This window comes from Salvelinus sp. IW2-2015, linkage group LG9 (assembly GCF_002910315.2).
Source record: "Salvelinus sp. IW2-2015 linkage group LG9, ASM291031v2, whole genome shotgun sequence".
NCBI classification, from domain to species: Eukaryota; Metazoa; Chordata; class Actinopteri; order Salmoniformes; family Salmonidae; genus Salvelinus; species Salvelinus sp. IW2-2015.
The window spans coordinates 30,898,018-30,921,591 of record NC_036849.1 but is presented as its reverse complement, the minus strand read 5'-3'; the positions used below and the strand labels follow the sequence as shown (position 1 = coordinate 30,921,591).

Sequence of the window (23,574 nt, the reverse complement as noted above, 5' to 3'; positions counted from 1 at the left end):
TACTCTTTCATTTTTCATCATAGTTTTTGGATAGTTTTTTTTATTCAAGCATGATACAGTTATTGTTGGTGATCTTATGCCCGCTGAGTGTATAAATGGGTTCCTACTTTAAACGAAAGTACACTTATACACGTTTTTATATAGCAATACATAAAGGTTCAGTCAATTCATCTAATGAGCGTAGTTAGTACCACTCTATAAATGGGGTTTATAGACATTACATAGTCGTTTTTGAGTCACATTTGAAAAATTCACCCTTAACAGTGGGAATATTTATGATCACTCGTTAGACACTCAGTTTTAAGAGTGTGACATATGCTATAGATGATTTATGTAGATAGCACACACACACCACACTAGAGCCAAATCGTTCCAGCTCAGGAATTACCCGTGCTGTGTGTGTGTGTTTGTGTGTGTGTGTGGTGTGAGGAACTGTGTGTGTGTGTGTGTGTGTGTGTGCCCGTGTCGTGCGTGTGCAGTGTGCGTGTGCGTTGTGCGTTGAGATCCGTGACGAGGTGGTTGAGTGCGTGTCAATCTCGGCAACCCCTGAAAAATCGTTGCCCGTAATTGCATGCATATTGCTCGAGTTCAGGTGTCTGGGGAAGATGCATCGAGAAAAATAACTAATGACTAGCTAAGTCCCACTAGCCTAAAACAGAAACTCAAGCCAAAGCCCCACCCCCTTTCCAAAAACGTTCTGCTTGAAACTCCGCACCACTTTAACACACCTCCACCAAACCTTATACATCCAAATAACCAGTGACGGAAGATCAAAGCACTAGAACTACTGTCGCTCGTTAGTTGTCACATCCAAAGCAATCTTTTGATTGAGTTAAAGATACCATATTATATTATGTAGTCTGTCCCGGGAGATTAGGGTGTGTGTGGTTGCTCTCTTGCTCTGTGTGTTGCTCAGTGAGACAGAGATGAGCTCTCCCTTTTTAATACACTCATGCTTGACCCTGAGCAACAGGTCAGCCTTATACATCAACATTAATATTTGATAGCCTTTTGTCGTAAACGCTATAAAATATTCAAAGACTCCATTGTAAATGTCACATAAGGAGTGCCGCGGAGACCTGTGAACAATAACTATCAAGCATCGACTTGTTTATTTACAAGCGGAATCTAAAGCTAATTTGGAATGGTGGGAGGGAGGTAAACATGATTTCTCAACTCACTAGAGTGTGACGCATATAAGAGAGCTGCCTGCCCGACTGTCTTCATAAAGAGATATCTTATAGAGAGCTGCATGCCAGGCTGACTTATAGTGAGCTGCCTGACCAGCTGTCTTATAGAAAGTGCTTATAGAGAGCGTCTTATGGAGAGCTGCCTTAAAGAGAGCTGATCATATAGAGAGATGCCTGCCGACTGGTCTTATATAGAGCTGTCTTATAGAGAGCTGCCGTATAGAGAGCATCCTGACTGACTGCTCTCAAGAGCTGTCTTACAGAGAAACTGTCTTATAGAGAGCCTGCCACAGGGAAGTGTATTTATAGGAGAGCTTTGTCTTATAGAGAGCTGCCGTAATGGAGAGCTGTATTTTAGAGAGCTGTCTTACAGAGATCTGGCCTGACCGACTGCTTCTTAGAGAGCTGCCTTATAGAGAGCTGTATTTTAGAGGGGGGGGGGGGGGGGGCGGGGGGGGGGGGGGGGGGGGGGGGGGGGGCGGGGGGGGGGGGGGGGGGGGGGGGGGGGGGGGGGGGGGGGGGGGGGGGGGGGGGGGGGGGGGGGGGGGGGGGGGGGGGGGGGGGGGGGGGGGGGGGGGGGGGGGGGGGGGGGGGGGGGGGGGGGGGGGGGGGGGGGGGGGGGGGGGGGGGGGGGGGGGGGGGGGGGGGGGGGGGGGGGGGGGGGGGGGGGGGGGGGGGGGGGGGGGGGGGGGGGGGGGGGGGGGGGGGGGGGGGGGGGGGGGGGGGGGGGGGGGGGGGAGGGGGGGGGGGGGGGGGGGGGGGGGGGGGGGGGGGGGGGGGGGGGGGGGGGGGGGGGGGGGGGGGGGGGGGGGGGGGGGGGGGGGGGGGGGGGGGGGGGGGGGGGGGGGGGGGGGGGGGGGGGGGGGGGGGGGGGGGGGGGGGGGGGGGGGGGGGGGGGGGGGGGGGGGGGGAGGGGGGGGGGGGGGGGGGGGGGGGGGGGGGGGGGGGGGGGGGGGGGGGGGGGGGGGGGGGGGGGGGGGGGGGGGGGGGGGGGGGGGGGGGGGGGGGGGGGGGGGGGGGGGGGGGGGGGGGGGGGGGGGGGGGGGGGGGGGGGGGCGGGGGGGGGGGGGGGGGGGGGGGGGGGGGGGGGGGGGGGGGGGGGGGGGGGGGGGGGGGGGGGGGGGGGGGGGGGGGGGGGGGGGGGGGGGGGGGGGGGGGGGGGGGGGGGGGGGGGGGGGGGGGGGGGGGGGGGGGGGGGGGGGGGGGGGGGGGGGGGGGGGGGGGGGGGGGGGGGGGGGGGGGGGGGGGGGGGGGGGGGGGGGGGGGGGGGGGGGGGGGGGGGGGGGGGGGGGGGGGGGGGGGGGGGGGGGGGGGGGGGGGGGGGGGGGGGGGGGGGGGGGGGGGGGGGGGGGGGGGGGGGGGGGGGGGGGGGGGGGGGGGGGGGGGGGGGGGGGGGGGGGGGGGGGGGGGGGGGGGGGGGGGGGGGGGGGGGGGGGGGGGGGGGGGGGGGGGGGGGGGGGGGGGGGGGGGGGGGGGGGGGCGGGGGGGGGGGGGGGGGGGGGGGGGGGGGGGGGGGGGGGGGGGGGGGGGGGGGGGGGGGGGGGGGGGGGGGGGGGGGAGGGGGGGGGGGGGGGGGGGGGGGGGGGGGGGGGGGGGGGGGGGGGGGGGGGGGGGGGGGGGGGGGGGGGGGGGGGGGGGGGGGGGGGGGGGGGGGGGGGGGGGGGTGGGGGGGGGGGGGGGGGGGGGGGGGGGGGGGGGGGGGGGGGGGGGGGGGGGGGGGGGGAGGGGGGGGGGGGGGGGGGGGGGGGGGGGGGGGGGGGGGGGGAGGGGGGGGGGGGGGGGGGGGGGGGGGGGGGGGGGGGGGGGGGGGGGGGGGGGGGGGGGGGGGAGGGGGGGGGGGGGGGGGGGGGGGGGGGGGGGGGGGGGGGGGGGGGGGGGGGGGGGGGGGGGGGTGGGGGGGGGGGGGGGGGGGGGGGGGGGGGGGGGGGGGGGGGGGGGGGGGGGGGGGGGGGGGGGGGGGGGGGGGGGGGGGGGGGGGGGGGGGGGGGGGGGGGGGGGGGGGGGGTGGGGGGGGGGGGGGGGGGGGGGGGGGGGGGGGGGGGGGGGGGGGGGAGCTTCCTTATAGAGCACTGTCTTATAGAGGGGCTGTCTTAAAGATAATTGTCTTATAGAGAAGCCGTTCTAATAGAAGAGCCTCTTTTATAGGAGCTGTGTTATAGAGAGCTGACTGACCGACTGCCTCTTAGACGAGCTGTTTATAGAAACTGTCTTATTGAGACTTATCTTATAGAGCTGTCTCATAGAGAGCCTGTCTTAATAGAGAACTGCCTTATTATGAGAGCTGCCTTATAGAGAGCTGCCTTATAGAGAGCTAGTCCTATCAGCGAAGAGACTGGACTATAGAGACTGTCTGTATAGAGAGCTTGTATATATAGCGAGCTGTATTATAGAGAGCTTATTATAGAGCGCTGCCTGCCGACTGCTCTTAGAAGAGCTGCTTTAATAGAGACTGTCTTATTGAAGAGCTGTCTTACCGAGAGCTGCCTTATAGAGAGCTGCCTGACGAATGCCTGTTAGAGGCTGTTTTAATAGACGAATTGTTTACAGAGAGCTGTCTTATTAGAGCGCTGTATTTTTGAGAGCTCGCATATAGAGTGCTGCTTAGTGGATAGATGTCTTAATATGAGAGCTCCTGATCCAACTGTCGTCTATGGAGAGCTGTTTTATATAAGAACTGTCTCATAGAGAATTGTCTTACAAGAGCTGCTTACAGAGAGCTGTCTTATAGAGAGCTGCGCCGGACCGACTGCTTCTTAAGAGAAGCTGCTTTATAGAGGAACTGTCTTATTGAGAGCTGTCTTACGAGAGCTTGCCTTCTAGAGAGCTGCCTGACCGACTGCCTGTTTGAAGAGCTGTTTTATAGAGATTGTCTCACAGAGAAGCTCTCTATAAGACAGTTCTCTGTGAGACAATTCTCTATAAAACAGCTCTCTAACAGGCAGTCGGTCAGGCAGCTCTCTAGAAGGCAGCTCTCTGTAAGACAGCTCTCAATAAGACAGTTCTCTATAAAGCAGCTCTCTAAGAGGCAGTCGGTCAGGCAGCTCTCTATAAGACAGCTCTCTGTAAGACAGCTCTCTGTAAGACAATTCTCTATGAGACAGTTCTTTATAAAACAGCTCTCCATAAGACAGTTGATCAGGCAGCTCTCTATAAGACATCTATCCATAAGACAGCACTCTATAATGCAGCTCTCAAAAATACAGCGCTCTATAAGACAGCTCTCTGTAAGACAATTCTCTATAAAACAGCTCTCTAACAGGCATTCGGTCAGGCAGCTCTCTATAAGGCAGCTCTCTGTAAGACAGCTCTCAATAAGACAGTCCTCTATAAAGCAGCTCTCTAAGAGGCAGTCGGTCAGGCAGCGCTCTATAATACAGCTCTCTATAATACAGCTCTCTATAATACAGCTCTCTATAAGACAGCTCTCTATAAGTCAGCTCTCTATCGGACAGCTCTCTATAAGGCAGCTCTCTATAAGGCAGCTCTCTATAAGGCAGCTCTCTATAAGGCAGTTCTCTATAAGACAGCTCTCTATGAGACAGCTCTTTATAAGATAAGTCTCAATAAGACAGTTCTCTATAAACAGCTCTCTAAGAGGCAGTCGGTCAGTCAGCTCTCTATAACACAGCTCTATAAAAGAGCTCTCTATTAGAAGGCTCTCTATAAGACACTTCTCTTTAAGACAGCCCTCTATAAGACAGTGCTCTATAAGGAAGCTCTCTAAAATACAGCTCTCTATAAGGCAGCTCTCTAAGAAGCAGTCGGTCAGGCAGATCTCTGTAAGACAGCTCTCTAAAATACAGCTCTCCATACGGCAGCTCTCTATAAGACAGCTCTCTAAAATACACTTCCCTCTGTGGCAGCTCTCTATAAGACAGTTCTCTGTAAGACAGCTCTCTGAGAGGCAGTCAGTCAGGATGCTCTCTATACGGCAGCTCTCTATAAGACAGCTCTATATAAGACAGTCGGCAGGCATCTCTCTATATGACAGCTCTCTTTAAGGCAGCTCTCCATAAGACAGCTCTCTATAAGACAGCTTTCTATAAGACAGCTGGTCAGGCAGCTCACTATAAGTCAGCCTGGCATGCAGCTCTCTATAAGATATCTCTTTATAAGACAGTCGGGCAGGCAGCTCTCTATATGCGTCACACTCTAGTGAGTTGAGAAATCATGTTTACCTCCCCTCCCACCATTCCAATTAGCTTTAGATTCCGCTTGGTAAATAAACAAGTCGATGGCTTGATAGTTATTGGTTCACAGGTCTCCGCGGCACTCCTTATGTGACATTTACAATGGAGTTCTTTGAATATTTTATAGCGTTTACGACAAAAAGGCTATCAAATATTAATGTTGATGATAAGGCTGACCTGTTGCTCAGGGTCAAGCATGAGTGTATTAAAAAGGGAGAGCTCCATCTCTGTCTCACTGAGCAACACACAGAGCATAGAGAGCACCACACACACCCTAATCTCCCGTGGACAGACTACATAATATAAATGGTATCTTTAACGTCAATCAAAAGATTGCTGGATGTGACAACTAACGAGCGACAGTAGTTCTAGTGCTTTGATCTTCCGTCACTGGTTATTTGGATGTATAAGGTTTGGTGGAGGTGGTGCTTAAAGTGGGTGCGGAGTTTCAAGCAGAACGTTTTTGGAAAGGGGGTGGGGCTTTGGCTGAGTTTCTGTTTTAGGCTAGTGGAGACTTAGCTAGTCTCATTAGTGTATTTTCTCATGCATCTTCCCCAGAACCTAATCGAGCATATGATGCAATTACGCAAGATTTTTCAGGGGTTTCCGAGATTACACGCACTCAACCACCCGTCACACACACGCACACGCACACGCACACGCACACGCACACGCACACACACACACACACACACACACACACACACACACACACACACACACACACACACACACGGTAATCCCTGGAGCTGGAACAGATTGGCTCTAGTGTGTGTGTGTGTGCTTCTACATAAATCATCTATAAGCATATGTCACACTCTAAATGGTGTCTAACGAGTGACATAACAATTCCCACTGTAGGGTGAATTGTCAAATGTGACATAACGCACTATGTATGTCTATACCCCATTTATAGAGTGTGACTTACGCTCATTAGATGATTTGTGAAGCCTTTATGTATGCTATATAAAACAGTTATAAGTTGTACTTTGTTTAAAGTAGGACCCATTATAACATAGGCATAATAACCAACAACAACTATCATGTTAAAAAAAAAACTATCCAAAAAACTATGATGAAAATGATAAGAGTAAGAACACCTAATAAGGGTTTATTGATTATTCCATACTCCTGCTGAATTGAGGTGGGGCGGTCTCTCTCAGTGATCGGCTACTGCATGTGGTCTGTGGTGTGAGATCTTAGATGAGAACTCCGGTATAAATCGATCGAAACACACGCAGTCTCATGGTGAGAGGCCCCTCTCTTGCCACTCTCAAAGTAGTTACATGATCAGAGACGCAGCGCAATCAATGTCCAAAGTGATTGTCCTGCCATGGAACCTTGTTAGAAAACTCTTACTACTCCTATCTCCCCAGTCGAGAGCTCCCCTTCCCCATTCGTTCCCCCTTCAGACACCGAAGACAATGTCATTACTGTTCAAGATGAGTCCGCAGCCACGCTACAGGTCCATATTTAAGACGTATCATGATTAAAACTTTATATATATTTTTTTAATCTCATCAGAACAGAAATTTGAGTCACCGTGGCTCCCTATCTGTGAGGACGTTTTAATAGAAGACGACAATGTGTGTGAAATTAATTTATTTTCACAATCACCTCTTCTTAGATGATTAAAGACAAAGTGATTTCCTCAGGCAACTGTTCGTACAGAAGATAGTGATTTGACAAGTTCTAAAAGTACGGCCATCAAAGCACAACCAACACACAACGTTGTCTCAACGTTGATTRCAGCCATCCCTATTTGTGGGCTACATGTTTTGTATTCTATCCATTGGTGCTGAGGTATAAGACTGCATGACCGATTTTGAACATTGATCTAAGAAAACTCTATAATTTACACCAATTCTATAGTGTTTGTGTATTATTCGTTGTTTCTTCACCCATCGCTTAGCCTGGCTTTTTGTACGGTCTGAGTAATCCTCATTGCATTGTCATACGGAGAAAAGACAAGAGCCGAAAAATGAATCACAAATCGTATTCTGTCACGCACACTTCTTTTGTATTCCAGTCGTGAAATTATTGGTGGTTGGCTTTTCAAAAGAATAGTCTGTCTAGCGACCTTGGTGTAACTAATCACTGTTCATGACAGGAAATAGTGAAGGATTTCCTCAGAAGCCTCATTCTGATTGTCATTCCTTTTTTATGTCTCGCAAATTGTATTTTCAAGGGGGAAATATTTATAGAGCAGGAAATGGTCTTAGATAGACACWGCGAGAAAATAGGGTCAATCAGATCAAACATGCAATTAAAAAGTTCTGAGCAGAAACCAAGAAAGGTCATTCAAAAAAATACAAACCAAACAATTGAACCAACACACTAAGAAGAGAATGTAGAATYGAGAATATAGTGTGAGCGGGTTGTCCGAAAGTGTTTACATTATTTTATGTAGCGACAGGAGTTGTTTCTAAACGTGTTACCTGACTAGGGCCCAGAGATTTTCCTGGTCAAGTCACATGGTCGGGGAACAACTCCTGGCCCTATTTGCGTGGAATGCAGCCCTCCCTGGCTGTGGTGACTGTAATGTTGACAAGAGGATTCTTCACCATTGCTACTCCCCCTTCTGGGACGGCCCTTTGGAAAATCCGATCACCATTCTGCCCCCCCCCCTTCTATAGGCAGACACTTAAACAGGAAGTACCCGTAACAATGACTGTTCAACATTGGTCTGACCAATCGGAATCTATGCTTCAAGATTGTGATATGTTCCGGGTTGCCTCTGAGAATAATATTGACGTATACACTTGCTCGGTGACTAAGTTCATCAGGAAGTGCATAGAAGATGTTGTTACCACTGTGACAATTATAACTTATTCAATCCAAAAAACGTGGATAGATGGCAGCATTCTCACAAAACTGAAAGCACAAACACCGCAATTTAACCACGGCAAAGTGACTGGGAACATGGACGAGTACAAACAGTCCCGCTATGACCTCCATAAGGCAAACAGACAGGCAAAACAGTGGAGTCACAATTCAACAGCTCAGACATGAGACGTATGTGGCAGGGACCGATGCGGGCCACCGCCACTCACGAGGACTGTGAGCTCTTGTTCTCCGTGGCTGACGTGAGTAACACATTTAAGAGTGTTAACCCTCGCAYGGTTGCCGGCACAGACAGCATCTATAGCCGCGTCCTCAGAGCATGTGCAGACCAGCTGGCTGGAGTGTTTACAGACATATTCTATCTCTCCCCATCCCAGTTCCTGAACCCAAGAAAGCYAAGGTAACTGAACTAAATTACTATCGCCCCGTAACGCTCACTTCTGTCATCATGAAGCGATTTGAGAGGCAAGTTAAGGATCATATCACCTCCACCTTACCTGKCAGCCAAGACCCACTACAATTTGCATACCGCCCCAACAGATCCACGCTGATGCAATTGCCATCACACTGTACACAGCCCTATCCCATCTTGACAAGAGGAATACCTATGTAAGAATGCTGTTCAGACAACAGCTCAGCCTTCAATACCATAGTACAATCCAAGCTCATCACTAAGCTCCGGGCCCTGGGTCTGAACTCTGCCCTGTGCTACTGGGTCCTGGACTTCATGACGGGCCAACCCCAGGTGGTGAAGGTAGGCTACAACTGCTCCGCTATGCTGATCCTCAACAAGGGGGGCCCCACAAGGGTGCGTCCTCAGCCCCCTCCTGTACTCCCAGTTCACTCATGACTGCATGGTCTCTTTCTCCATCATCAAGTTTGCAGATGACACAACAGTGGTAGGCCTGATTACCAACAAAGACGAGTTAGCATACAGGGAGGAGGTGAGGGCCCTGCCGGAGTGGTGCCAGGAAAATAACCTCTCCCTCAACAACAGCAAAATGAAGGAGCTGATCTTAATCTTCAGGAGACAGCAAAAGGAACACGCCCCATCCACATCAATGGGCCGCATTGGAGAGGGTGAAAAGCTGCAAATTCCTCTGTGTTCACATTACCGACAACCTGAAATGGTCAATCCACACAACAGCAACAGCGCCTCTTCAACCTCATGCCGCTGAAGGAATTTTTCTTGGCCCCTAAGACCCTCATAAACGTCTACACATGCACCATTGAGAGCATCCTGTTGGGCTTTATCACCGCCCAGTACGGCAACTGCACCGTCAATAACCGCAGGGCTCTCCAGAGGGTGGTGTGGTTAGCCGGGGGCACACTGCCTGCCCTCCAGGACATCTACAGCACCCGGTGTCACAGGAAGGCCAAAAAGATCATCAAGGATTTCAGCTACCCAAGCCACGGCCTGTTCACCCCACATCCATCTAGAAGGTGGAGACAGCACAGGTGCATCAAAGCTGGGATCGAGAGACGGAAAAACAGATTCTATCTCCAAGCCATCAGACTGTTAAATAGTCATTTTTCAACAACTATGTAAAAGGTATTGTAAACAAACTATAGTTTTGGCAAGTCGGTTAGGACATCTACTTGGTGCATGACACAAGTCATTTTCCCAACAATTGTTCACAGACAGATTATTTTCACTTATCATTCACTGTATCACAATTCCAGTGGGTCAGAAGTTTACATACACTAAGTTGACTGTGCCTGTGCATGGCTTTAGAAGCTTCTGATAGGCTAATTGACATCATTTGAGTCAATTGGAGGTGTACCTGTGGATGTATTTCAAGGCCTACCTTCAAACTCAGTGGCACTTTGCTTGACATCATGGGAAAATCATAGAAGTCAGCCAAGGCCTTGCCATAAAAAAGCCAGACTACGGTTTGCAACTGCACATGGGCACAAAGATTGTACTTTTTGGAGAAATGTCCTCTGGTCTGATGAAACAAAAAACATTTTTGGGGCCATAATGACCATCGTTATGTTTGGAGGAAAAAGGGGAGGCTTGCAAGCTGAAGAACACCATCCCAACCGTGAAGCATCATGGTGTGGGGATGCTTTGCTCCAGGAGGAACTGGTGCACTTCACAAAATAGATGGAATCATGGGAATGGAAGATTATGTGGATATATTGAAGCAACATCTCAAGACATCAGTCAGGAAGTTAAAGCTTGGTCGCAAATGGGTCTTCCAAATGGACAATGACCCCAAGCATACTTCCAAAGTTGTGGCAAAATGGCTTAAGGACAACAAAACCAAGGTATTGGAATGGCCATCACAAAGCCCTGACCTCAATCCTATAGAAAATGTATGGGCAGAACTGAAAAAGCATGTGTGGCCAAGGAGGCCTTCAGACCTGACTCAGTTACACCAGCTCTGTCAGGAGGAATGGGCCAAAATTCACCCAGCTTATTGTGGGAAGCTTGTGAAAGGCTACCCAAAACGTTTGACCCAAGTTAAACAAACAATTTAAAGGCAATGCTACCAAATACTAATTGAGTGTATGTAAACTTCTGACCCACTGGGAATGTGATGAAAGAAATAAAAGCTGAAATAAATCATTCTCTCTACTATTATTCTTACATTTCACATTCTTAAAATAAAGTGGTGATCCTAACTGACCTAAGACTGTGGTCCAAAAGAGGAAAGAACTCACCCATGAAAGCTTCCAGAGCGCTTGGGGACATTGCTTACATCTGCTATGACAGCCTCATTGTCCACCCTCCCTCCCAAAAGCCTGGAAGGGATGAGAGAGCCAAGCCTATGGGTTCGTAGCTTCAACCCCAAAGCACACACACACACTTACGCACACTTACAACTGATTAATGGACTGCTGAATGTTTGTTTTCTATCTTGCGTTGTTTGCTCTTTACCATATTACGTCAATCTCTGAGAAGCTACAAAGGAAAGGGCTAAAAATAGCCCATAGTAATATATGTAGCCTTAGAAATAAGGTTCATGAAATCGATTACTTGCTAACATCAGATAACACTAGTACATTAACCATTTCTGAGACTAATTTACATAATCCCTTTGATGATACAGCAGAAGCAATACAAGGATATAACATCTATAGAAGAGACAGTAATGCTTATGGGGGAGGTGTTTCTGTATATATTCAGAGCCATATCCCTGTAATGCTTAGAGAAGATCTCATGTCAAGCATTATTAAATTGTTGTGGTTGCAGGTTCACCTGCCTCATCTAAAGCCTATTATTTTGGGGTGCTGCCYTAGGCCACCAAATGCTAACAGTCAGTATTTAAATAATGTGTGTGAAATGCTTGATCGTATATGTGRGTCATGATCGTTATAATAAGTGGACCAAAGCGCAGCGTGATCTGGGTTCCACATCTTTTTATTACTAAGTGAAACTCACAGCAAAACAGCTATTTCAGCTATTTCTCTATAAACAAATMAACAACAGACTTTCAGCATGCTTATAGAGAAGGGCATTCAACYTGTACTGCACTGAAACAAATGACTGATGATTGGTTGAAAGAAATTGATAATAAGAGTATTGTGGGAGCTGCACTGCTAGATTTCAGTGCAGCCTTTGATATTATTGACCATAACTTGTTTTAGAAAAACATTACACTACCGGTCAAAAGTTTTATAACACCTACTCATTCAAGGGTTTTTCTTTACTTGTACTATTTTCTAKATTGTAGAATAATAGTGAAGACATCAAAACTATGAAATAACACATATGGAATCATGTAGTAACCAAAAAAGTGTTAAACAAATCAAAATATACGTTATATTTTAGATTCTTCAAATAGCCACCTTTTTTCTTGATGACAGCTTTGCACACGCTTGGCATTCTCTCAACCAGCTTAATGAGGTAGTCACCTGGAATGCATTTCAATTAACATGTGTGCCTTCTTAAAAGTTAATTTGGTCTAGTGCTGCATCATAGGTCTAGTGCTGCAAAGAAAGATCTAYTTATGCTGCAGCTGGCCCAGAACAGAGCGTCACGTCTTGCTCTTCATTGTAATCAGAGGGCTAATATTAATACTATGCATACTAGTCTCTCTTGGCTAAGAGTTGAGGAAAGACTGACTGCATCACTTCTTGTTTTTATAAGAAGCATTCATGTGTTGGAAATTCCAAATTGTCTGCATAGTCAACTTATACACAGCACTGACACACACACTTACTCAACCAGACATGCCACCTGGGGTCTTTTCACAGTCCCCAGGTCCATAACAAATTCAAGGAAACGTACAATATTATACAGAGCCATGAGTTTATGGAACTCCCTTCCATCTCATATCGCACAAGTGAACTGCAAACCTGGTTTCAAAAAACAAAGAAAGCAACACCTCACGGCACAACGCCAAACCCCCATGTGACCTACTTGTTGTGTGTATGTACTGACATGTATGGGTACACACACACTACATGTTAATGTTTTTACATTTATGTAAATTGTAGTATTTTGTCTGTAATGTTTTTTTCCGTTATGTGTCGGACCCCAGTCATACTAGCTGTCGCAATTGGGGATCCTAATAAATACAATCAAATGAGATGCAGTTCCGTTCTGTTGTATTGTGCCGTTATTTGTCTGTTTGCGGCCCGTCTGTTAGTTTGCACGATTCTTCCCAWTCTCCTTCGACCTCTCTCATCAATGGGCTGTTTTCACCGACAGGACTGCCACAGACTGGACGTTTTTTGTTTGTCGCACCATTCTCYGTAAACCCTAGACATGAACAATAATTGAATGCCTTGATGCCTGTCTGCCTGCTTTATATAGCAAGCCAAGGCCATGTGACTCACTGTCTGTAGYAGCGATTCATTTTTGTGAAAGGGGATGTGTACCTAATAAACTGTCCGGTGAGTGTATACTCCAGACTCTGACATTGCTCATTCTAATATTTCTTAACTTCTTTGGGGTTTGCGTGTATTGTTAGGTATTACTGCACTGTTGGAGCTAGGAACATAAGCAATTCGCTACAACCGCGATAACATCTTCAAAAATATGTGTACGCAATACAACTTGATTTAATTCGATTTTGAACCAAGCCAGCAGCACGCTGAAGCCGGCCAGCAGCACGCTGAACCCGGCCAGCAGCTTGGCCAGCAGCCACGCTGAAGCCGGCCCCAGCAGCACGCTGAAGCCGGCCAGCAGCACGCTGAAGCCGGCCAGCAGCACGCTGAAGCCGGCCAGCAGCACGCTGAATCATGTTGTGGGGATGTTTTTCAGCTGCAGGGACTGGGAGACTAGTCAGGCTTGAGGCTGAATGGGCAAGAAAAAAGATTGAAGTGCCTTTGAACAGGGTATGGTAGTAGGTGCCAGGRGCAACGGTTTGRGTCAAGAACTGCAACGCTGTTGGGGTTTTCATGCTCAGCAGTTTCCCGAAAAGATATCCAGCCAACTTGACACAGCAGTGTTCCAACAGTTGTCTCAAGTTGGCTGGTTGGCTGGTGCTCACTAAAAATCATTCTTTAACCTGTCTCTTCTCCTTCATCTACACTGATTGAAGTGGATTTTACAAGTGACTTCAATGGAGTCAATATAGGCCAGCATCCCTGTGGAATGCTTTCGACACCTTGTAAAGTCCATGGCCCGATGGAATTGAGGCTGTTCTGATTAAGGGTGTGTGTGTGCTTTCCTAGACCTCGACTAAGCAGGCAGCTCCCGGCCCTACTCACACTGCAGTGGGTGGTTCAGAGGCACTTCATCCATAATAACAGTTCTCATCAGTGTGCGTTGCATTTCTGCCATGCTCACTAGTATGCCAGAAGAGCATGTTTTCTGAGTCACAGATTTCTCAAGGTGCCATTCACTGTGTTCTCATTAGTCAAAGCTTTTCAATGAAAACAAAGCATCATTCTGCTTTGTTCAGCAAATAAGTCACATGCTAGTTGAGTTTCCATTGTATTGATGTTGCTACTCGAGGTGCCAAAGATATCAGAGAGGATTTGATGATTTGCTGAAATGTTTGACTCGATCTTCTTAAATCATCCCTTTGTTTTTTTCCCCCCTGAGCGTCTTGTTCGTCTTCCCGTCTTCCCATTTGACCTACCAGCATGCCTTACCCCTCATCCATTAACTGGGCTTGTTGTCTATTGATGGAAATATCTCAAACAGCTATCAAACTGGACCTAGATAAAGATATGAACTTCTTCAAAAAATACTGTCTCTCACCCTAAGAATTGAAATTGTGCCAAAAGGGGAAAAGAAAATCTAAAGAAAACCTACTGTTCACTTGAAGCACATCAAACTTTTATTTAAATGGCTTTTATGTCACATATGGCCAGCCCTCTCCTTTAGGGACTTGTAGACAAAATATTTTACCGATTGATGGTTTAAAACTTTAGGGCAGGTGGTTATTTATGAGATGGTTGGAAATCRTTTTTCTTAAGGTTAGAAATTGTCGTTTTTCACAGAAGCCTATATAATCTTGTGTTTTTCTCTCCCCTWCCCCAACTTGGGGTGGCAGGTAGCCTAGTGGTTAGAGCATTGGACTAGTAACCAAAAGATTGCTAGATCAAATCTGCAATCAACTGACAAGGTAAAAATATGTTGTTCTGCCCCTGAACAAGGCAGTAAARCCACTGTTCCTATGCCATCATTGTAAATAAGAATTTGTTCTTAACTGACTTGCCTAGTTAAATAAACWAAAAATGTCCCTTTCCCCTTCCCCAACTTCAGTGTTTGTTGGCCTGGAGAAGATAGCAGCTCAGCGGAGACAGACAGCCTAAACGGCATAGGGAAATCACGATACTGCAGTCATTCTAAAAACCAGTTTATTTCTCACCCAACACACATTTGTACTTATTATACCCTCTCCTCTCAAAATCATTACAGGAAAACAGAACCCGGAAGTCAGACAAAGAACCGACCTTGTTTATCTTACTATTCCATTAGAATGTTACATCATACGGCGAGAGGAATCAATATCCGTTGGGTTTGTGCGAAACAGGGTACCATTTTGATTTGAAAGGTTGTCATGGAAACCACTTCGCCCAATCCTGCGGCAGTGGTTGGATGGGAAGGTGAGGGGAAATGTCTAATTGCCCTGTGCTCTGACCCTAGTAACAGTAGGTCACAATTCGTGTCAATGGGACCTTCGGCATCGGTATATTGTACAGTAGGAAATGGAGCAGGACACGAGTCAATCTAGGAGTCATTCTCGCTTCATTGTCACCCACGGAGCGTTCTATTCAGCAGAGAGGACAAAATGTAACCTTGGTCATTACAAATTGTTTGGTTGTTACCTTAGTCTATTCAGAGCCAATCTGGATGTAGATACAATAGCAATTTACGAGTGAGGTTGGGTGTTATCTATTCTCATCGTGTTTCCTCATCTCACGGTTTACGCAAGGAATGGCTGACTCAGATTTGATTAAAATGGCGGCGCATGAGCCGTTTGTCAATCTGATGTCAAGAGATAAAAGTTTTCATTGTTCCCTTGGGAGTGTAATATATAAATAAACCCACTGAAAAACACAGTTTAGCTCCAAATTGACAAGAATATCACAAGTGAGGGAGATAGATTACATCTGCATGTCAGAATACAATCTTTCAATATTCATCTATAAACCCAGTAGTATTCTGGATTTTTCATATATGAGGGATTCCAAGGCAGCAGGAGCAGAAAATATTTTGGGTATCAGGTTGTTATGGCAATTTTCACATAAAAACTGAATTGGGAGGAAGGATGTTTGTAAAGCTTTTTAGATTTGTATGACAAATCAATTTTGAGAAAATCATGATGAAAGTGGACATTTTAGGCCCTTTTTAGATACAGAGAGTGCACAATTTTGATCATGAAAAGTTATTAATAAACAAATTAGGCACATTCGGGCAGTCCTGATACAACATTTTGAACAGAAATGCATTGTTTTTTTATTTGTATTATCTTTTACCAGATCTATTGTGTTATATTCTCCTACATTCCTTTCACATTTGAAAATGTTAACCTCTTAGAGGTTATTGTGAAAATGTGTATTTCAGAATCTAGACATATTCCATATGTTAGAGCACACTATAAGGAGGATAATGACACCAAGATGTTGTCTGTATCATGTACGGTTCACAGATCATAGGGTCTTACAGGAGGCATGTATAGGTCTAAAAAGGGCCTACAATTGCCAATTTCGATGGAGCTCCGAGACACGTCTGGAAGAAACCTGTCACCATCCCTACGGTGAAGCATGGTGGTGGAAGCATCATGCTGTGGGGATGTTTTTCAGCAACACGAACTGGAAGAAGAATCAGGATCGAGGGAAAGATGAACAGAGCAAAGTATAGAGAGATCACTGATGAAAACCTGTTCCAGAGTGCTCCGGACCTTAGACCGGGGTGAAGGTTCAACTTCCCAAAGGACAACGACCCAAAGCACACAACCAAGACAACGCAGGAGTGGCTTCGGGACAAGTCTCTGAATGTCCTTGAGTGGCCCAGCCAGAGCCCGGACTTAACCCCAATCTAACATCTCTGGAGAGTCCTGAAAATAGCTGTGCAGCAATGCTCCCCATCCAACCTGACAGAGCTTGAGAGGATCTGCAGAGAAGAATGAGTTAAACTCTCCAAATACAGGTGTGCCAAGCTTGTAGCCTCATTCCCAAGAAGACTCAATGCTGTAATCACTGCCAAAGGTGCTTCAACAAAGTACTGAGTAAAGGATCTGAATACTTATGTAAATGTGATATTTCAGTTTTTTTTATTTTTTATAAATTAGCCAAAAATTATAAAAACCTGTTTTTGCCTTGTCATAATGTGTGTAGATTGATGAGGGGGAAAAACTATTGAATCAATTTCTGAATAAAGCTGTAATGTAACAAAATGTGGAAAAAGTCAAGGGGTCTGAATACCCTCCGAAGGCACTGTATGTGTGAAATTAGTTTCAATATAGTTTATGTTCACTTTCGAGGCAATTATCGTGGAAATTATTAGCTGTACACTGCACTTTCAACTGACGGAAGAACGAGCGGAGCAAGCCCTACTGTCAGGAGAAGGAGCGGAGCAAGCCCTACTGTCGGGAGAAGGAGCGGAGCAAGCCCTACTGTCGGGAGAAGGAGCGGAGCAAGCCCTACTGTCGGGGAGAAGGAGGCGGGAAGCCCGACTGTGGAGGAGGAGCGGAGCAAGCCCTACTGTCGGGAGAAGGAGCGGAGCAAGCCCTACTGTCGGGAGAAGGAGCGGAGCAAGCCCTACTGTCGGTGAAATATGATTACAATGTGGAACGTCATAGGAATGAATGAGACTGCCAAAGACCAACCAGAGTGAAATATGATTACAATGTGGAACGTCATAGGAATGAATGAGACTGCCAAAGCAACATCCCAGAGCTGATTAATAAGAGGCTTACAGAATGGATTTGGATATCAATACCAACCTATTGCTCAAACTGACATTAATTGACTTCTATTTAATTTATCTCCCACCCCTGTATTTCAAAACAATTATGACTATTGTCCGTCGGGAACTTGATGATGCATCTTTTGTCAAATCCTGCCACACAACAGGATGTTGAAAATGATTGGGTGAGGGGAGAAAGCATCTAGTAACCGTTTAGTGTTTGAGGCTAAATCACAGGAAATACTAACGTGTCAGGTTTCGGGGTCACAAAATGACAGTCGCTGCAACCGCAATACAAGAAGCTTAAATTTCTCAGGACTCCAAGATTGCTACTTTCTCTCACCCTGGCAGCGTAATTGATTTGATATGGGCACTGGCCAATGTAATCTTCCTTTAATTACGACCTGCTACTGGCAGAAAAAGAGCGTGAACACTGGCTGGCTGGCTGACTGGCTGCTCTCCACCTCTTCTCTCATTTGCTTTCTCCTGCTTTCCTTTGACTTTCTCTTCCTCTCCTTTCATTTCCCCTTCCTGGTATCTCAATTCCTAATTTCCTCTCTTTCTCTCCTCTTTCCACCTCTCCTCTCTGATTTAGTCCCAGCACCATGAGGATGAGAAAAGAGCGCTGAGTCGAGAGATCATCGTCCTCAACAATCACCTCATGGAGGCCAAGATCACCATTGAAAAGCTCAGAGAGGACAATGTGAGTATATAGCCAGCCATTGTGCAAAATCCTTACTTCATGAGTTTTTGAAGTGATTCACTGAAAAAAACTACACACCCAATTAGACCAAAGCCTGGTGATGGCCTTGCCAACCGTGCCAACTCGAACATGAACATAAAAATCTCATAGTACATTTTCATCATCACAACTTCTTCATTCTTTAAATGAATAGAGTAAGATGTACAGCAGTGACCCTCAAATCAATAGGTGCCTGATCAGAAAAACTAGCACCATRTTTTTCTGGGCGGATGGATTTGTTCGGTAATTGATAGTGTGTTTGTTCCTTTGATTGTGTTCTCCCTAAGTGGAGCCTTACCTTGTGAGACCCTCAACTTTAAATGGAAGTCAACTTTTGGGGTTGTCACAAGAGACTTGAGGGGGAAGAACAGATAAAGACTAGTAGTCAATTTGTAATATCATTTTTGGGGACATTATTTTTTGTTTGTCGAGCATTGGTGTGTACGCGAACGCCACATGCTGAAATTACTGTTTGGTCCCATTCTACTCTGACGTACAAATACCATGCAATTACATGGAATTTACATGTATTTCTATATTTAATATAACTGCAAAGCAATTATTGTAGTAACCTATTTGAAATAGATTTAGGTCAGTTACTCCCCATTAAAATTAATACTGTTCTTAAGTCTGCATGGCACCCCGACCTATGACTCAACAACAGTGTCCATCTGTCCCATGCCAGGACCTGTACAGAAAGGACTGTAACCTGGCAACACAGCTCCTACAGTGCTCCAAGTCACACCGCAGAGCCCACAAGCTGTCTGAGGTGAGTTCTCATCTACACCCACTCACCGCTAACAAACAGCCCTGTCTCAAATGCTGTTCTGTCAGGCTCTTGATGGCCACTTAATTCTCCCCCTGTTGATTTGACCATACAACTGAGCACAACAGAGGACAAACTGTCTCCAACAACATCTAGTCCACACAAAGGGGAATTAGGAAGTGAAGCATGAGCGAAAAATCCTCATAAATTCTCTTAGAAATGCCTCACAGACATGGGCCGATTTTTTCAACGTAATGCCACGCATATATGGGCCAAGTAGCAATGCTGCTACGGAATGAAATTGAAGGAGTAATTGAAATACAGTAAGATACCAGGGACCACAGCGGTTGTTATCGATTGACTCATTCAGCTGTCCATAATCACACTCATATTTTCATACTGAAATAACAGTGATTGTTTTTTGAAAGCACATCCCTCCAAGTCAACTGAAAGTGAGACGCAGCACTAGTAATGAATGTCAATGACCAATTCCAGAGCATTGACGAATCSGTGAAAAAAAAATGCAGCGGTGAATATAGCTGAGCGCGATCAAAGGGATCGCTGCGTGATTCTCATTGGGACTTAACGCTGCTAATTACCAGCCAGATGAATTGATCGGTGTGCAGATGAGCCACTCAGGAAAGCTGCTGAACACGGCATGTTGGAGGCGCGTGTTAACCCTGCAGTCTCACCTGCTTCCCCACTCCGTTCTCAATGGGGTAGGCAGGCTACTAAAAATACAGCTGGAGTCGGAAGTTTACATACACTTAGGTTGGAGTCATTAAAACTCGTTTTTCAACCACTCCACACATTTCTTGTTAACAAGTCGGTTAGGACATCTACTTTGTGCATGACACAAGTGATTTTTCCAACAATTCTTTACAGACAGATTATTTCACTTCTAATTCACTGTATCACAATTCCAGTGGGTCGAAAGTTTACATACACTAAGTTGACTGTGTCTTTAAACAGCTTGGAAAATTCCAGAAAATGATGTCATGGCTTTAGAAGCTTCTGATAGGCTATCAAAATCAGTGCCTCTTTGCTTGACATCATGGGAAAATCAAAAGAAATCAGCCAAGGCCTCAGAAAAAAATTGTAGACCTCCACAAGTATGGTTCATCCTTGGGAGCAATTTCCAAATGCCTGAAGGTACCACGTTCATCTGTACAAACGATAGTATGCAAGTATAAACACCATGGGACCACGCAGCCGTCATACCGCTCAGGAAGGAGACGCATTCTGTCTCCTAGAGATGAACGTACTTTGGTGCGAAAAGTGCAAATCAATCCCAGAACAACAGCAAAGGACACTTGTGAATATGCTGGAGGAAATAGGTACAAAAGTATCTATATCCACAGTAAAACGAGTCCTAAATCGACATAACCTGAAAGGCCGCTCAGCAAGGAAGAAGCCACTGCTCCTAAACCACCCCAAAAAAACAGACTAAGGTTATGTTTGGAGGAAAAAGGGAGAGGCTTGCAAGCCGAAGAACACCGTCCTAACCGTGAAGCACCTGGGTGGCAGCATCTTGTTGTGGGGGTGCTTTGCTGCAGGAGGACTGATGTACTTCACAAAATAGATGGCATCATGAGGCAGGAAAATTATGTGGATATATTGAAGCAACATCTCAAGACATCAGTCAGGAAGTTAAAGCTTGGTCACAAATGGGTCTTCCAAATGGACAATGACCCCAAGCATACTTCCACAGTTGTGGTAAAATGGCTTAAGGACAACAAAGTCAAGGTATTGGAGTGGCCATCACAAAGCCCTGACCTCAATCCTATAGAAAATGTGTGGGCAAAACTGAAAAAGCATGTACGAGCAAGGAGGCCTACAAACCTGACTCAGTTACAAATTCACCCAACTTATTGTGGGAAGCTTGTGGAAGGCTACCCAAAACGTTTGACCCAAGTTAAACAATTTAAAGGCAATGCTATCAAATACTAATTGAGTGTATGTAAACTTCTGACCCACAGGGAATGTGATGAAAGAAATAAAAGCTGAAATAAATAATTCTCTCTACTATTATTCTGACATTTCACATTCTTAAAATAAAGTGGTGATTCTAAATGACCTAAAACAGGTACATTTTACTATGATTTAATGTCAGGAATTGTGAAAAACTGAGTTTAAATGTATTTGGCAAAGGTGTACGTAATCTTCCGACTTCAACTGTTGCTCCGTACTTTTAAAACAACAATGGTATTTTTCTGCCGAGCGTCTATTGTCAACCAAAAAGCAACATTGGGTACTTCATCTTTTTCTCTCTTCGTTTTTTACCTGTAGCTCTGTGTTTGATAGTGGAGGGACAAAAGGGAAGGGAAGCGACAGGAGACACAGAGAGCAGGGGAAAAGAGAGAGATCATTGTATGTAATGTTGCAGAGGGGACAGTTGTATGTACTGTTAGCAGAGGGGACAGTTGTTTGTACTGTTAGCAGAGGGGACAGTTGTATGGTAAATGTTAGCAGAGGGGACAGTTGTATGTACTTGTTTAGCAGAGGGGACAGTTGTTTTACTGTTAGCAGAGGGGACAGTTGTATGTACTGTTAGCAGAGGGGACAGTTGTTTGTACTGTTTAGCAGAGGGGAGCAGTTGTTTGTACTGTTAGCAGAGGGGACAGTTGTATGTCCTGTTAGCAGAGGGGACAGTTGTATGTACTGTTAGCAGAGGGGACAGTTGTATGTATGTTAGCAGAGGGGACAGTTGTATGTACTGTTAGCAGAGGGACAGTTGTATGTCTGTTAGCAGAGGGGACAGTTGTATGTTACTGTTAGCAGAGGGGACAGTTGTTTGTACTGTTAGCAAGAGGGGACAGTTGTATGTCCTGTTAGCAGAGGGGACAGTTGTTTGTACTGTTAGCAGAGGGACAGTTGTTTTGTACTGTTAGCAGAGGGGACAGTTGTTTGTACTGTTAGCAGAGGGGACAGTTGTATGTCCTGTTAGCAGAGGGGACAGTTGTATGTACTGTTAGCAGAGGGGACAGTTGTTGTACTGTTAGCAGAGGGGACAGTTGTATGTAACTGTTAGCAGAGGGGACAGTTGTTTGTACTGTTAGCAGAGGGGACAGTTGTAATGTCTGTTAGCAGAGGGGACAGTTGTATGTCCTGTTAGCAGAGGGGACAGTTGTATGTACTGTTAGCAGAGGGGACAGTTTTTGTACTGTTAGCAGAGGGGACAGTTGTATGTCCTGTTAGCAGAGGGGACAGTTGTATGTACTGTTAGCAGAGGGGACAGTTGTATGTACTGTTAGCAGAGGGGACAGTTGTATGTACTGTTAGGCAGAGGGGACAGTTTGTTTGTACTGTTAGCAGAGGGGACAGTTGTTTGTACTGTTAGCAGAGGGACAGTTGTATGTACTGTTAGCAGAGGGGACAGTTGTATTGTACTGTTAGCAGAGGGGACAGTTGTTTGTACTGTTAGCAGAGGGGACAGTTGTATGTCCTGTTAGCAGAGGGACAGTTGTATGTATGTTAGCAGAGGGGACAGTTGTATGTACTGTTAGCAGAGGGACAGTTGTACGTAACTGTTAGCAGAGGGGACAGTTGTATGTAATGTTAGCAGAGGGGAACAGTTGTATGTACTGTTAGCAGAGGGGACAGTTGTACGTACTGTTTAGAGAGGGGACAGTTGTATGTATGTTAGCAGAGGGGACAGTTGTATGTACTGTTAGCAGAGGGACAGTTGTATGTACTGTTAGCAGAGGGGACAGTTGTATGTAATGTTAGCAGAGGGGACAGTTGTATGTAATTTAGCAGAGGGGACAGTTGTATGTACTGTTAGCAGAGGGGACAGTTGTACGTACTGTTAGCAGAGGGGACAGTTGTACGTACTGTTAGCAGAGGGGACAGTTGTAATGTACTGTTAGCAGAGGGGACAGTTGTATGTATTGTTAGCAGAGGGGACAGTTGTATGTAATGTTAGCAGAGGGGACAGTTATATGTACTGTTAGCAGAGGGGACAGTTGTACGTACTGTTAGCAGAGGGGACAGTTGTATGTATGTTAGCACAGGGACAGTTGTATGTCCTGTTAGCAGAGGGACAGTTGTATGTACTGTTAGCAGAGGGGACAGTCGTATGTACTGTTAGCAGAGGAGGGAGTTGTATGCCCTGTTAGCAGAGGGGACAGTTGTATGTACTGTTAGCAGAGGGGACAGTGTGGTATGTCCTGTTAGCAGAGGGGACAGTTGTATGTCCTGTTAGCAGAGGGCAGTTGTATGTACTGTTAGCAGAGGGGACAGTTGTATGTACTGTTAGCAGAGGGGACAGTTGTATGTCCTGTTAGCAGAGGGGACAGTTGTATGTACTGTTAGCAGAGGGGACAGTTGTATGTCCTGTTAGCAGAGTGTGTGTGTGGTGTGTGTGTGTGTGTGTGTGTGTGTGTGTGTGTGTGTGTGTGTGTGTGTGTGTGTGTGGTGTGGGTGGTGTGTGTGTGTGTGTGTGTTGTGTGTGTGTGTGTGTGTGTGTGTGTGTGTGTGTGTGTGTGTGTGGTGTGTGTGTGGTGTGGTGTTGTGTGTGGCGTGTG

General features: G+C 46.9%; 1 protein-coding gene across 1 annotated transcript in view; it reads left to right on the top strand.

Annotated features, from left to right (window-relative positions):
• The first annotated feature begins 8,412 nt into the window (after positions 1-8,412).
• Positions 8,413-23,574, top strand: part of LOC111968395 (brain-enriched guanylate kinase-associated protein) — a 24,594-nt gene continuing 9,432 nt past the window's right edge. The window contains exons 1-7 of the mRNA XM_070445071.1: positions 8,413-8,624; positions 8,858-9,032; positions 9,372-9,667; positions 13,263-13,422; positions 17,168-17,401; positions 18,136-18,243; positions 18,968-19,051. Of these exons, the coding sequence (XP_070301172.1) occupies positions 8,413-8,624; positions 8,858-9,032; positions 9,372-9,667; positions 13,263-13,422; positions 17,168-17,401; positions 18,136-18,243; positions 18,968-19,051 (1,269 nt within the window). The remainder of the gene's footprint in view (positions 8,625-8,857; positions 9,033-9,371; positions 9,668-13,262; positions 13,423-17,167; positions 17,402-18,135; positions 18,244-18,967; positions 19,052-23,574) is intronic.